Here is a 16,029-nt window from a genome sequence, read left to right as displayed (position 1 = left end):
GTCAATGGTGAAACGTATACTGTCATGCACCCTTGTGAAAAGAAGTAGACTTTAGCATATTTTTTAAAAGAGTACTTAAATAATACTTAAGTGTGAAATGAATGTGAAGTTTTCAAATACCTAATTGTTGTTATTTTATGATTAAATGAAATTGTATTGGTTAGATTTACAGAAAATACTGTAATCTTAACTTAGGAGTGCTGAAGTGCAGAGTGATGTCATCAAAATCAAAATTGAGAGACTGTAAGATTTGAATGCTTATAACTTCTAAATGCAAATTGTTTCATTGTTTTGAAGCAGACTATTGATATCAATAAGGCTAACACATTCATACTAAAAGCAAAAAAAAAACTTCAATTTTGATTTCATGGGGACTTTAAACTGAACTTTTTACAGTGCATTTTTTAAAAATAGTAATCGATTAATTGTTGATTTCACCTCATGTCTAGGAAAACTTTCCAAAGTTAATTGAATTAGATTTGACATATTATTTGATTACAACAAAGTTTTGCACATTTTATTGGGGCAGAGACTGCAGAGATTATATGAATTTTGCAAAAGATTTGATAATGAAACTCCAGTTAATGTGGTGTCCTATTGAGTAAACAAAAATCTTAAAACACTTGCTGTCGTCACGCCCACTTGAACACTTTGGCCAATCTCTGGAAATAAGTAGGCAAGTGGTCATGAAAAACTGCAAGTGTGGGTACTTGGCCAAAGTAATCCGCCTTTTATTCTATAAATGTTTTATTATCTGAAAGTACAGTTTCTTAAAAATATACACTTGAAGTGTACTTGAAGTGAAAAAGTGCACATTTCTTACAATTAAGCACACTTCTTTTTCACAGGGGCAAGTACTGTAGTTTCTAGCTTCAATCTTTACAACGGTCTGCAAGTATCTATGAACAAATCATTCAGACTTGATTGTGTTAACCGTTTGAATTCAGGTGACTTGAAATATAGTGCACAAGTCGGATTCACTAAACTTTTATTTAGGTTTTGTGACCTTAAAAGATTCGGCCCTCATTCATTGTGAAAGCATGACCAGCATATTCCTCTAAATATCTTCTTATGCATTCCTTAGAGGAATGTAAGTCATGCAAGTTTGTAACATCATGACGGTGAGTATATGAATTTAAAAATGTTGCAAGAAATCATGATAGCACTAGTAATCATGTGATATTTCCTTCCACCTAAGCAATCATTCTCTCCTTATCGTTTTTTATCGCTGTGGTTCAGTCTTAAGTGGGTCTCGTCCTCTTTGTAAGCAGTGATAAACAAGACTTGGCCAATGGACTTCTGCTTATACAATAGCAAAGGCTTTTCCACACACCTGACGTATTTAATGAAAGATGGCACAATCCTGCTGCATAAGAGTTGAGCAACAGTTGTCCATGCGTAACAGTGGTGAACACCTGAGCTCTGCTGCGTTTGCAGAGCACAGGCTGGTCAATGAACAAAAGGTGAACCTTAAAAGCCTTCAATGAACAAAAAAAAGGTCTTAAACTACTTATTTAAAACAAAAAATTGCATGTTTTGAGAATGTTTGATCATTTATTAGATGTAGTATCTGGACAATTTTACAAATATAAGAATCATGTTAAATTTTACATTATAAAACAATGGATACTACTAACAATGAAGACCATTGTTTTTGGGGACTTGATTGATTGACATAGGTTATTGATCGACTGATTGCAGATACCACTTGTTTTAATATATTTTTCCTTCAATGTTGGTTGTTTAATATTTAATGATTAAAGGGATACTCCACCGTTTTTCATATTAAATGTTATTTCCTTAAATAAGACGAGTGTTAAGACTTGCGGTGAAACTTTGATGGCACTTACAGTAAATTTTGCAGTGTTAAATTAGCTCTATAAGAGTTAGAATTAACACTTGGTCCGAGTGTATTTTGTCCCACTCAGAATTGGTGATACATTGACTCTAGTCGTGGTCTTAAATTTTCTCCATTTAAAAAATTAACTGTATTTTGAGTAAAAATTCAACACTGCTTTACACTGAACAGTGTTACCACAGTTTAACACTATAGGGGAAATTAACTTTTTGGTGTTACCACAGTTTAACACTAGGGGAAATTAACTCTGTTTGGTGTTACCACGGTTTAACACAAATCAGAAATGAACTCTTATTGATGTTAATTATTCACTAATGAAGAGTTTATTTAAATTTTTAATAATGAAAAATAATCGCTCAAGGTAAAATTCTTAGAACCCATTTGTGGTGCAACAAATAAGTAAGTGTCAGTATTTCCCTTTGTGGTGTTAGTACAGTAAAACAATTAATCTTAAACAATGTCAAATTAACTCTAAAAACAAGTTTTCAAAACAAAGAAAACAACTTCAATGGTCAAATTTAAAACATTTATTAAAACAACAATGAACATTCAGGCTCAGGAAACACTCATACATTTACAAAAATCTGCATTAAAGGTCCTATATGTAACTTTTTTTTTAATAAAATGAATACTTTTTTTATTGCCTGTGTTTGAAGGGGTTGTAATCACACATTGCAATGATCCACTTTTCGGGTTTTACCTCTGAAGGCCAATATTCATATTTATATGCGAGGTCTCTGGGTCGGATTTCCTGCGAAATCCATCGGATGTGACGTGCATGTGCGCTCCCAAGCCTCTATCAGTCTATGCGACCAACGGTACTTCAGCTGACGACGACATGGAGTCTGATAACCCCCCAAAACGTCCTGCCTCCAGCACAACACAGCTCAAACACAAACTCCACAAAAATATAAAAAACAAAAAAAAAAAGTTTAATCTGCTGAAGCTCGTCAGGGAAACGGTGAATCTGGTCGACTCCGTACGAAAATGCGGATCAACATCGGCAACACAACACAACACGTCAGTAATGTTACCAGCATCAAAGCGCAAAAGGCGATCGCTATCTGCCCCGAACTATTCATTATCCGCGTGCTGCTGTTGTTGTTGTCTTTGAATACCGGAAGAAGAATCGGAAATGACGTCATATTGCGTCTTAAGGTTGTCCGTATGTCTAGACGCTAACCGCGCATCGCCGTTTACATCGGGATATTGCAATTTCATGTATACAGGAGAAACTCTCTTTGTTCACGCATGTAAACGGGTTATTCCTAATGTTTCAGAAACCCGAATAGTGACCTTAACCCGACCATAACCCGAAAATTGCATATAAACGTAGTCATAGTAAACTCTAGTGAAATAGCAAGGTAAACTAAACGAAACATTAAATGATTACAAAAGAATGTTCCAGGATAACAAAAAGTAGGTACTTTAGGATGTAACTTGTATTTACTAGATCTACTGACTAACGTCACTAATCCCACTACTACCATATTGTCTATAATACACATTTCCAGACATGTTCAGTACAGTAATGTTACTTCCTACGATCTCACTGTTACACTGAAATTGCTCGGTTTAGTTCACCAACCGTTTTCATTATCATATTATACATTCACCTATGTTGACATTGCTGATTGTGAAAACTACACAAATAGTTAGTGAAATGGCTTATGCTATATAACAATCACATGTCGGCTAAATGCAGTTTATTGTAACATTATCATGGTACGAGCACAGAGCATTAGTTCAACGTCAAGCTGATAAAAGTAGGCTATTATTGTAACTGCAGTGGGAGTTTACATTCGTTTCCAGCATGTTGTGTGATGCTTTCGCCGTTGCGTTGAAAGTCTCCATGTGGCCGGTAGTGAATGCTCGCTCTTGAGATCGAGCACGCACGCGCACGAGCGCTCTTGTTGCATTCTGAAACATCGCCGCTAGAGGCTGCTAAAAAACGCATGGAGCACCTTTAAATGGCAATACGGAACTACATGCAGTGCAGAATCTGTTGTACCATATTTCATCTGGAGATCAAATGGTTTGACAGAACACAGCTCATTAATATTCACTACGTTAAAAACTCTGGATGCAGTCTGACTGTAAATACATGGTAATGGTCATCAAAACATACAGTTTTGATCCACTTTATAAAACGGTTAGTAACAATCCTTGATTCTGATTGGTCAAGAGCTGTGCTTTATTCACGATAAAACACGGCTAGGACCGCTTCACCCAACGGTTCTATTTATCACTGCGCCCTTAGCAACACTCTTAGCAACCACACATATCAACCCAATGGGCAGTGAAATGCTTCGGTGACTGGTGAAGTGAAAAGGGTTGCAGCATATTTTAAACAAATCACCAAGACGGAACTCAACGCACATATCCGTGACATTCCCACTCCTAGTTTGGAGGCGATCTCTTGGCCACATTTAAGTTCAGAGAGTTCAACCATTTTTCCTGGGCCAAGAGACAATCTGTACTGGCTAAAAGACTCCAAGTATGTCGCAATACAAAATTGGTGCTTTTTGGCTAGTGTTTTGATGATGTTTCTGAAACTTTTTAATTGCGTCTTTAAAAAAAAAGCCCAATTTGTGTATGCCCCTTTTGGATCCCAAAGGATTAGCGGTCTCAAAATCATCATAAAATAACTGAATTTGTAAGGCATCCTTTTCTGTAGAAAAAAAAGGATTACTTTTAAAATATGCTGCATCACTTTAAGTCAACATAAATGCCTTCTTTTGGAACATGCCTGGGTTTAAACAAATCAGTAAGTAAAATTGCCTTTAGTGTTTCTAAAATGGGAATATAAGCAAATTTATCAGTTACAACAACCTGATCAAATGTTCCTGTAGTTTTATTTCTCCTCCTGTCAAATCTTGTGCCAAGCACAATTTCGCTTGGTTCAATAATTCCCCACTTTTCCATACAGAGTCTCTTTCGCTTGGCTTCAGAATTTAACAAAGTAAATGGATTTTCCAAGTTTTGAAATGAATGTTCTAGCTTTCTTTTAGTAGTGGTGTCCTGTGAAGGCAGGCAGTGCAAGGCTGCATCCTGGGCCTGACTATGAATCTCAGTTACCATTTCCTCCATAGATGAAACAAAACCATTTATAGCAGAATGACTTAATCTAGCAACTTTTAGTTGTGTAACAGCAGATGCACATATATTGAAAGTGCTCTTATTTGATGTTAACAATACAGATGTTGTGGCCACCAGCACTGCCAATCTGATCAAATACTCCAGAACTACTTTGTCCATCTGCCTTGGCAGTCTCATGGCTATCAGTGGTGTCAATATTTTGCTCACAGTCACTTTGCTCAGCATGTTTTGTGTGCAGATGTTTCCTAAAACCTGAAAAAGTACCGAACACAGAACCACAATCTGCTTCTATGCATTTAAGGTGAAGATTCTTCCCAGGAACAAAACCCATGAACTAATCTGAGGTGCATAAGAAGCTCTTTTGAACCATTTGAATCAGCTTGACAAACAAAACACTTCATGGGGGCAGAACAACTTAAAGGACCTAGCTAAGCAGCCTTGCTCTGATTTCAGCAACACGAGGACTCTCTTTCACTTTGCCAACATCTATGTTGTACACAGTGGTCTGAATGAAAGTGTACATGTTGTGTAGCATGGTGTTGTAGGAGGTACCAAAAACAAAGTGTGCCTTAAACAGTTCATCAAAGGCACCAAGAGAAGAGGTTGACTTGCATGGAATGGCATGCTGATCGAGGATGATAAAGTACTGGTGAACTGATTTCTTCTGAGGTCCCACAGCCAGGAGATAGGGCTGAGCACTAGCAGTGATGTTTCGAAGATGCTCCTCAATGTTTGTTCCACTCTGAGAAGACCAAGCAAATTGAAGAGAACCATCACTGATGTGTTAAATAAAAGAAACTATGAAAAAAAAAAAAAAAAACACACACCTTCTTAAAGACAACAAGATGTTTCTCTGCTTGAGAAGCAGACACCTTTCCTGGTCTTTTTCGGCCTTGGGCAGGAGGTGGAATCAGATGCAGCAGCAGTATTATAGAAGAGAGGTCGGAGTCCCAAACTGTTTAGACAGAATTAATTATGTTAGCAAAACCTCATCAATATTGAAAATTGATACTGAAGAATAAATATTAAAAACATTTATGGGAACTATATAAAATATACAGCCTGGCCAAAAAAAAAAAAAAAAAAAGTTGCTGTTTGGATTTAAAAAGTCTATGATTGGATCATCATCATTGCAGTGATTATGTTTCTATCATGTTATGTGTTTTGGGAACAGTTCTTTTAAACAATTGATGGAGTGTGTAGCTTTTCATTTCTTAAACAACTATGTAGGAAGATATATCATGGCTAACTATTCTATTCTAATTTCTCAACTATTGTTTCACAAATTGAGCCTGATGAATCTTCATATTTGTCAATCCTGGAATATGGCCATGAAGTGCCTTCATAATGAAAAGCTGCACACTGCAATGGTTTAAAAATAACTGTTCCCGAACATATAACATGATTGAAAAATAATCAGTGCAATGATGATCCAATCATATTCTTAAGCATTGGACTATTTAAATCCAAACAGCGACTTTTTTGGGGGCCAGGTAGTGTTTTAATAGCCTGGATGCCAGCCCGAACTCTGCCCACAACATTTTTTGGTCGGGAAGTTTGGTCTGGACTGAATCCATTGAGGAGAAACTATGATCAGTCAAAAATGATCGGGCCAATCAAATTGCCAGGGCGGGCTTTATACGTTGATGGACAGATGATCTGCAGGGACGTAATCATCACGTTATCAAAGAGCGCTAACTGGTTTCCCTCAAAGATGACTGCAGCTGGAGAATTGAGATGTATAGATTCCGCTTTCGCGTCTGTTGTGAAATAAATCGACAGTGCATTCATTTTAATAGACAAACAGAAAACCACATTCAAGGCATTTGTCGATCGGAAAGATATTTTTGGCGTCCTTCCTACATGGTTCGGCAAAAGTGTAACTTATCAGCTGGCTCCGATGGTCGCTAAGAAGATGGGACGTAATGAAAAGCATGTGGTCGTTGTAATTTCTCCTTTGGTCGCACTCATGGAGGACCAAGTAAAAGAAGCAACACTCGTTATTTTACTTCTAAAATAAGTAAGTTGACAACTGTGCTATGCAAAGTAGTTGACTTACTGCGTTGCTCTGATTGGTTGTAGGTCTACCGACTATCCAATTGAGTGCAGAGATTTTTTTTTCCTGGTTCAGTTAAGACACGCCTCATAATCAAAGCCCTATGAAGGAGTTTCAGACTCACATTCTGACTAGAATATGAGTATGACGAAGTCAGGCTAGTGTTTTAATTTAATATTACAAAAAATACCTAAGTATTAAATTATTTTGAACATCTTACCAAAATTAACACAATCTTCTGAGTCATCAGACGGAGATTCAGCTGCTAGCAGGAGTTCTCCAACATAACTGGTGGTTGGAAGCTTTTTGCACTGCTGAATTACTTTATTCTTGAATGCAGTAGTCCACTTCTCCAGTAGCTTGCCTGACACTCCTTCTCCAAACATCAGAACAAAGTCTTGCTCAATCTAAGGAGGGGAATCACTATTAGATATAAACCCTGAACAAACTAATTTTCAGAAAACAGTTAAGCATTTTTAAAAATCCTAAAATCTTGGATTATAAAGACTTTACTTACCAAGCCTTTAACGTCTTTGAAACGTGGAAAGACTGTCAATACATCACTTGACAGCATAGGGTCAAGAACCATGTCACGGCGATAGTCAAATGTCAATTTCATATTCTTCTTGACTGCGTCCTCATTAGCAGAATGGTTCATGAATGCAATTGCTTCCTTGCACTCATCCTCACTCAAGACAGTCTCCGGAGTAAACTCTGCCTCCCGTCTTGCAGTTGGTCCACCAGACATCCCCTCAGCAGGCAATCTTTGTCCTGATTAATTAAATCAGGGGGGGGGGGGGGGGGGGGTTGATTGCGATTTCACTTTTTTGATTTTAAATAGTGTGTTGCTGTTGGTTGCAGTGTAAGCAGAGATATCGTCTTTTAAAAATCAGGAAGTTTAATGCCTACAAAGACTACTCAAATGGGACTACAGCTGGGTTTTAGACGTCACTAACCCATACATTTACATCAACCCTCCCTCAAGAATATGCAAAAACGGGCATTGCCATATTTCTGCGGCTCGTCGAGTGTGTTGTGTTCATCCAGCTGTCAGGTCTTCTGTGTTCGAGCTTCCCACGGACGCTGTACTTCGTCGACAATGGATACAATTTATGTTTGATTATGTTCCTGAAAATGACGATCGTAATCTAGCTCTCTGTGCTGCGCATTTTACGGAAGACAGCTTCCAGAATCTCCACGAATTCAACACCGGATTCAACAAGAAACTGTTACTAAAACATGAAGCAGTTTCAACTTTAAAACCAGAGTCAGCAGTTGTTGGGCCACAACCTGTAAGTAGGCTAAGACTTAACCATTTTAAATGTATTTGCATGTATAATTCCAGACGTAGCCTTGTTTTATTTTTTTCAAATGCCAGCGCTGCCTTTATAGCCACTAGGCTACAAGTTATGCTATTTTGTGTCTACGACAAATGCGTACAAACATTATGGACCTGAATTTTGTATAAGTACTAATGTTGTAAATATATTTTTCCATGTATATATGCTTTATGACGTTATTTTCGATTTGATCAAGAACATAAACGAATGCCAACGCGGTTTGAGTATAAAATTTGTAGCCAGTCAGTTGCTATTGTTGCCAATCAGACGATATTGTGTAAAACAAACGTGTATAAAGTTAAAAAATGTAGCAAATTATCATTCAGAAACGTTTAGTAAGAGCCGTGTGTGGTGAGGTTCTGCTTGACTCTCTTCATCGCCGCTTTTCTCGGTCCGATTCTGCCTCAAACTGATACTGCAGCGCATGCACGTTTCGCCCGTAAAGGTAATGGATGTTAACCTTCCGGACAACGTGAGCGACAGTTTAGCCAATCACCACACACCAGCCCAAACTAATCAATCTGAGCCCACTGCCTGTTTCTGAGGGAGTGTTTTCAGAGAATCAGGAAGTCAACAGCTCGTTCGAGGACAGAGGAGAGCGCGGCTGACAATAAAGGTGACGTTTATGAAAAATAAGACTTTTTAAAACAAGAAAAACCACGCATATATGTTATATTGCACCCCATAAACACAATCATGCAAAGAAAAAAAGCAGTAAAACTCCCTTTAAGCATTTTAGAACCTTCAACACTGCATAAAGATGATAAGTATATACAGTTCATACTAAAAAATAAAAAAAGGTAAAATAGCAACAAAACTGTGATAGATGGCACAATGAGCTATGAAAAAAAAGGTGATTTCTGAATTTCATTCTCTACCATCGAATGATGCTCTTCGTTCTTTAGCCCGGCCTCTTTGTATAGTTTTGATTCTCCATGCCAAGTACCCAGTGCCATTCTCACTATCATAGAAATGCTCCTTAGAAAGACAAAAAAAAAAAAAAGAAAAAAAAGAGCAAAATACACCACCTGTATTGTGTGTCTGATCATCAGCATTTAACATGTCAACACATGAATTAAAATAATAACAGAATGATGATTCTTACGTAGCCTTTTTTGGACAAGGGGTCACTGAGGTAAGGGAACAAAGACACAATTCCTCTGGCATATTTTTCTTTAACCTGCCTTGATGGTGATGTACTGTATAATAAATAAATAAATAAATAAAAAAAATCACCAATCTTTAGCACAGGTTAAAAAAACAAGAAATTATGGAACTACATTGAGAGATTATATAAACACCAGTTAAAGATATGCAGATTACCCATTCTTTTCTGTCATGTCAGCTGCCAGGATCTTCACCATTTTCCTCCTCATTTCATCTCCCAAAGTCTTAAATCGGTTGTATTCATTTATTATATGCTCCCCACCAGGTTTATGGACAAGAATGGATTCCACCAACTTAAAAAAGGCATAAATATGGCATGTTAAAGTACAAAATATGTAAAAAATAAAAAGAAAGGCTATTATTTCAGATCGATGAATTTTTCAACTTTGATGCCCACCTTTTTAGCTTCATCATCTAGTCTAATTCTTTTACTTGAAGAGCTTTCTTCAATAATAACTGTATCCTGTGAGTCAGTGGAGTCAATCGATGAATACAGGGACACATTTAACTGCACAGGAGAGGCTTGTGGAGAGGGAGATTCCATGTCTATTTAAATATAGGGTGGTAAAAGTCTTCATTATACTTATAAGCAAGCACTGAGAAAATTGATAGAAAGTAAATAAAAACATACAAACCTGCACCATGTTTTATGGTGAGAACATCAGCAGAATGGTTCCTGAATGCAATTGCTTCCTTGCACTCATCCTCACTCAAGATAGTCTCCGGAGTAAACTCTTCCTCCTGTTTTACAGTTGGTCCACCAGACATCCCCTCAGCAAACAATCCTTGTCCTGATGAATTAAGCATTTGAGAACCATCAACACTGCATAAAGATGATAACTATATACAGTTCATACTAAAAAAAAAAAAATGGAAAAGAGACCATCTTTAAAATGTCAGTTATGGCAACTCAATGGGCTATGTGCACAAGCGTAGTCACGAACTTCCGCTTTTGTCAGAAGTCGGCATATTAGTTTCCGGTCTACGACTGTTCGTCCGCATCCGCTAATAAACAAACAAGACGAGTGCTGCTGTTGTACGAAAAAAAAGAGTTCTTAAACATCTCTAAGTTTCTAAAAACTGTAGGTGGATCTAACGTCCGTTTCACACCAGTTTGCAGTGTGTGTTGCGGTATTTTTTACAGTCTATGGTTGCGGTGTAGGAGTGTGCTGTTAGTGCTTTCACATGATGCGTTTGCATTGATTAACTAATTCACGGCTGTACCACAAACACATACTTTTTATTCCTATTTAAAATCCAGAAGCTATGCTGCAACTTATTTTTTAAAACAAAAAGTTGTGTCAGCATTACGATTCTTTGTATGCACGTTTAAACACAATTTAAAAAACGTTAGGGCTATTATTCCATGCATTACTTATAAGTTGCTCAAGCAAGTGGTTAAATATTTACTGTATTAAAATCGAAAATAATTTCAATTAAAACTTGAAATTGACAAAAGCAGCCGACTTCAATTTTAAAACAATAGATCTTGCATGTCACATAGAACTTGTTTTTCCAGATCCACGATTGAGACGAGTGTTGTTCATTCTGTCGCCTTGTTGAAGTAAATTGTAGTTTTCCTTGATTAAATGTGCATTTATGGTGAGATTACTATATTATATTTAATTAAACGCATTCATGGTGAAATTAAGTAGTACATTTTCAGGTCAATCTTTATCATTTTGACCACCAGCGTTTGCAGCACACGAGAAATAGACTCTGTGTGGAAACGATCGCTGTGCTGCTGTTATATGTACCACACCAGTGAAAAGTGAAACTTCAACTTTTATTTATTTATATAGCACATTTAATAGCAACGTTCATTGCCCAAAGTGCTTCACAGTTAACTCAAGACAGTAAAACATTCATCTATAAAAGCATGTGTGAGAGTAGACCATACACTCTTAGACATACTCCACATATAAAAATATAATGAGTACAGTGTAGAAAGGAATTAAAATAATAAAACTGAAAATGATTAAATTATATATGTACACTGCAACAATGAAAGCCCTAACCTGTTAACGTGGTGCGTTAGGAGACAGCTGTGTAGCACTTTGCTCTGCTTCAAGTCGCTAACAGCCATTTGAGCTTCCACTGCTTCCTGATAAACACCAACCTTTGTGCGCAGTGGCTGCACAAAATAAACATTTTGGGCGACTCGCAAAAAAAAAATAAGTATGTGTTTGTGGTAACTTACAGCCGCGGATCAGTTATTCACTGCAAACGCATCATAATATATGAATGCATTAACAGCACACTCCTGCACCAACCCGGTCTCATCCCAAGACGTCATATAACTGACGTTTTGGGACGTCTTTTGACCATACGTCAATATTCGCCTTTTTAGGGCCCCCTTAAACGTCGGTAGATGAGGTTATGGGATCCTAACTCTACCCCATACCTAAACCTAACCCGTCACCTAACTGACGTTAAAGGTAAAGCGACAGTTTTATGACGGCCCGGGATTTAAGGGGGCCCTAAAAAGGCGGATATTGACGTATGGTCAAAAGACGTCCCAAGACGTCAGTTATATGACTTTTTGGGATGAGACTGTGTTACCTGCACCGCAACACACACTGCAAACTGGTGTGAAACGGACGTTAGATCCACCTACAGTTCTTAGAAACTTAGATATGTTTAAGAACTCTTTTTTTTCGTACAACTGCAGCACTCATCTTGTTTGTTTATTAGTGGATGCGGGTGAACAGTCGTAGACCGGAAACTGATATGCCGACTTCTGACAAAAGCGGAAGTTCGAAACTACGCTTGTGCACATAGCCTATAGCAACAAAACTTCAAAACTGTGATAGATGGCACAATGAGCTAAAAAAAAAAAGGTGATTTCTGAATTTCGTTCTGTACCATCAAATGATGCTCTTCGTTCTTTAGCCCGGCCTCTTTGTATAGTTTTGATTCTCCATGCCAAGTACCCAGTGCCATTCTCACCATCATAGTAATGCTCCTTAGAAACACACACAAAAAGAGCAAAATACACCACCTGTATTGTGTGTCTGATCATCAGCATTTAACATGTCAACACATGAATTAAAATAATAACAGAATGATGATTCTTACGTAGCCTTTTTTGGACAAGGGGTCACTGAGGTAAGGGAACAAAGACACAATTCCTCTGGCATATTTTTCTTTAACCTGCCTTGATGGTGATGTACTGTATAATAATACATAAATAAATAAAATCACCAATCTTTAGCACAGGTTAAAAAAAAAACAACAACAAGAAATTATGGAACTACATTGAGAGATAAACACCAGTTAAAGATATGTAGATTACCCATTCTTTTCTGTCATGTCAGCTGCCAGGATCTTCACCATTTTCCTCCTCGTTTCATCTCCCAAAGTCTTAAAACGGTTGTATTCATTTATTATATGCTCCCCACCAGGTTTATGGAGAAGAATGGATTCCACCAACTTAAAAAAAGGCATAAATATGGCATGTTAAAGTACAAAATATGTAAAAATAAAAAGGCTATTATTTCAGATTGATGATTTTTTCAACTTTGATGCCCACCTTTTTAGCTTCATCATCTAGTCTAATTCTTTTACTTGAAGAGCTTTCTTCAATAATTGCAGTATCCTCAGTGGAGTCAATCGATGAAGACAGGGACACATTTAACTGCACAGGAGAGGCTTGTGGAGAGGCAGATTCCATGTCTAGTTGAATATAGGGTGGTAAAAGTCTTCATCATGACATGATACTAATAAGCAAGCACTGAGAAAATTGATAGAAAGTAATTAAAAACATACAAACCTGCATCAAGTTTTATGGTGAGAACATCAGCAGAATGGTTCATGAATGCAATTGCATCCTTGCACTCATCCTCACTCAAGACAGTCTCCGGAGTAAACTCTTCCTCCGGTTTTACAGTTGGTCCAACAGACATCCCCTCAGCAAACAATCCTTGTCCTGATGAATTAAGCATTTGAGAACCATCAACACTGCATAAAGATGATAACTATATACAGTTCATACTAAAAAAAATAAAAAATGGAAAAGAGACCATCTTTAAAATGTCAGTTATGGCAACTCAATAGTAACAAAACTGTGATAGATGGCACAATGAGCTATGAAAAAAAAGGTGATTTCTGAATTTCATTCTCTACCATCAAATGATGCTCTTCGTTCTTTAGCCCGGCCTCTTTGTATAGTTTTGATTCTCCATGCCAAGTACCCAGTGCCACTCTCACCATCATAGTAATGTTCCTTAGAAAGACAAAAAAGAGCAAAATACACCACCTGTATTGTGTGTGTGTGTGTGTGTGTGTGTGTGATCATCAGCATTTAACATGTCAACACATGAATTAAAATAATAACAAAATGGTGATTCTTACGTAGCCTTTTTTGGACAAGGGGTCACTGAGGTAAGGGAACAAAGACACAATTCCTCTGGCATATTTTTCTTTAACCTGCCTTGATGGTGATGTACTGTATAATAATACATAAATAAATAAAATCACCAATCTTTAGCACAGGTTAAAAATAAACAAGAAATTACAGAACTACATTGAGAGATAAGATATGCAGATTACCCATTCTTTTCTGTCATGTCAGCTGCCAGGATATTCACCATTTTCCTCCTCGTTTCATCTCCCAAAGTTTTAAATCGGTTGTATTCATTTATTATATGCTCCCCACCAGGTTTATGGACAAGAATGGATTCCACCAACTTAAAAAAGGCATAGATATGGCATGTTATAGTACAAAATATGTAAAAATAAAAAGAAAGGCTATTATTTCAGATTGATGAATTTTTCAACTTTGATGCCCACCTTTTTAGCTTCATCATCTAGTCTAATTCTTTTACTTGAAGGGCTTTCTTCAATAATTGCAGTATCCTCAGTGGATTTAATCGATGAAGACAGGGACACATTTAACTGCACAGGAGAGGCTTGTGGAGAGGCAGATTCTAAGTCTAGTTGAATATAGGGTGGTAAAAGTCCTCATGATACTAATAATAAGCAATCAAGTAAATAAAAACATACACACCTGCATATTTTATGGTGAGAACACCAACTGAGGGATCTTTAACTACTTCCTCAAAAACATCCTCATCCACCTCAGTCCCCGATTCATCAACAACCTTCACATTCTTGGGTACAGTTGGGACACCAAACTTTAAAAAAGCTGGGGGAAAAAAGTATGCCAATTAATGAGAAAGGGTATACAATGCAAGGTTGATCAGTTACTTGTTGGTAACTCTGAACTTCAGAGCAAATGTAAGATGTGACAGTATTATAAAATACAATTACCAAATACCAACCAATAAGAGATGCACCTATCAAAATTCATGAAAATGGCCGGTGAACTGGGAGAAGAATAGGGTAAAATATAAAGCTACTTACACAATGTGTATCTGATATGAATAAAACATGTCATAACGGAAAGGATTATTGCCGCTTCCATAGACATTGTGTATTTTACAAACTCAAAATATGTTTTTTTTGCTAATACTTATGTCTATTTAAATGTCTGAAATCTAAAAATAAACATTATGTGGTTGAAAACACTGAATAGTTCAAATGTTTCATTGCTAATGAATCAGACTAATCTTTGGAATTAATGATTCAAGAACAAATCCATAATTCCAGTCTCTTGACGTCACCTTTTGGCATAACGGTGTAATTGGTAGCCTACAATTTTATTTTAAAGTGTAAAAAAGGTGATTTGCTCGATGTTTATACCAATCAATACATTAAACGTTTATCCCAGTACTTCAGTGATTCATTTTAATATCTGCAACACAGAAACAAGGATTCGATGGATGCGTGTTTGACAAGACTGAATGTTTCACACAGCTGCTCGGGGTCAGCAGAATAAAAAAACGCACATTTGAATCAATAACATGATACTTAAACGATTTATCGCTATAAAAAGTATATATTTTTTCTTACCAGCAGACAAAAATTCCTTCAGGCTCAGCTCGTATATTTTAACAAATTTTTGGCCATCCCCAAGTTTCACCTTAACCAACATGCTCTGCAATAAGAAACACAGTTTTACACAATGACAGTGGAAACGCGTTTTGTGCCTATAACAAATAAATAAGTAAATACATTTTGGGGGTGCAACCGTTTGTTTAACGTTAGTCACCAGTATTTGAAACTAACGTTAGGTCTCCTTTGAATTTTAACAATGCCATTTCGACGGGCGGCTAGTACATTGCAGATATTCATCGTTTAAAAAGAACAATATAAAAATTATCTGTATAACAATACCAACCGGTACCATCAGAAATACAGATGATATAAAGATCATTTACACCATTCTACATTTACTATTATCACATTGTGACGAAAAAAATATTTATCCATCAGACGAACTCACTGAGAAGTTGTTCCATTCGGAGTTTGAACGGATCACAATACACAAAATTCATCAAACTACAACATAAACAGTTCTTCTTCTTCTTCGGTAGATTTTATTTGGCGGCTTGCAATCGTTGTGCATTACCGCCATCAACTGGACTGAGGTGTGATCACATTGGGAT

The 16,029-nt window shown here is 36.9% G+C and overlaps 1 protein-coding gene across 2 annotated transcripts; it reads right to left on the bottom strand.

Annotated features, from left to right (window-relative positions):
* Window positions 1–2,370: 2,370 nt before the first annotated feature.
* Window positions 2,371–15,971, bottom strand: LOC120474475 (uncharacterized). Of its 2 annotated transcripts, none has more exons than XM_039664760.2 (21): window positions 15,867–15,971; window positions 15,434–15,518; window positions 14,529–14,666; window positions 14,312–14,454; window positions 14,072–14,208; window positions 13,874–13,967; window positions 13,646–13,745; window positions 13,293–13,448; window positions 13,053–13,195; window positions 12,816–12,952; window positions 12,599–12,692; window positions 12,386–12,485; window positions 10,156–10,311; window positions 9,918–10,066; window positions 9,677–9,813; window positions 9,459–9,552; window positions 9,232–9,331; window positions 7,531–7,784; window positions 7,234–7,420; window positions 5,785–5,912; window positions 2,371–5,699 (listed from the first exon to the last, which is right to left on the bottom strand). In XM_039664760.2, exons 2-21 carry the CDS (start codon window positions 15,513–15,515, stop codon window positions 5,382–5,384), a joined length of 2,847 nt encoding a protein of 948 aa, XP_039520694.2. In that variant the 5' UTR covers window positions 15,516–15,518; window positions 15,867–15,971; the 3' UTR covers window positions 2,371–5,381. The 2 variants fall into 2 exon arrangements, with proteins under 2 accessions (XP_039520694.2, XP_039520695.2); XM_039664761.2 differs by having other exon boundaries at window positions 14,312–14,430.
* Window positions 15,972–16,029: the final 58 nt, after the last annotated feature.

This window comes from Pimephales promelas, chromosome 17, assembly GCF_988280905.1.
Source record: "Pimephales promelas chromosome 17, fPimPro1.hap1.1, whole genome shotgun sequence".
Taxonomy (NCBI): Eukaryota; Metazoa; Chordata; class Actinopteri; order Cypriniformes; family Leuciscidae; genus Pimephales; species Pimephales promelas.
Note: the sequence above shows the minus strand (reverse complement) of the source record. Positions and strands in the feature narration are given on the sequence as shown.

Excerpts from the sequence above, each read along its gene's own strand:
- LOC120474475 (XM_039664760.2), bottom strand. The coding sequence starts at position 15,515 with ATGTTGGTTAAGGTGAAACTTGGGGATGGCCAAAAATTTGTTAAAATA. Across the intron at positions 14,667-15,433 it reads GAAGGAATTTTTGTCTGCTG|CTTTTTTAAAGTTTGGTGTC; the intron begins GTAAGAAAAAAT and ends TTTTTCCCCCAG. Across the intron at positions 12,486-12,598 it reads CCTTGTCCAAAAAAGGCTAC|GAGCATTACTATGATGGTGA; the intron begins GTAAGAATCATC and ends TGTGTTTCTAAG.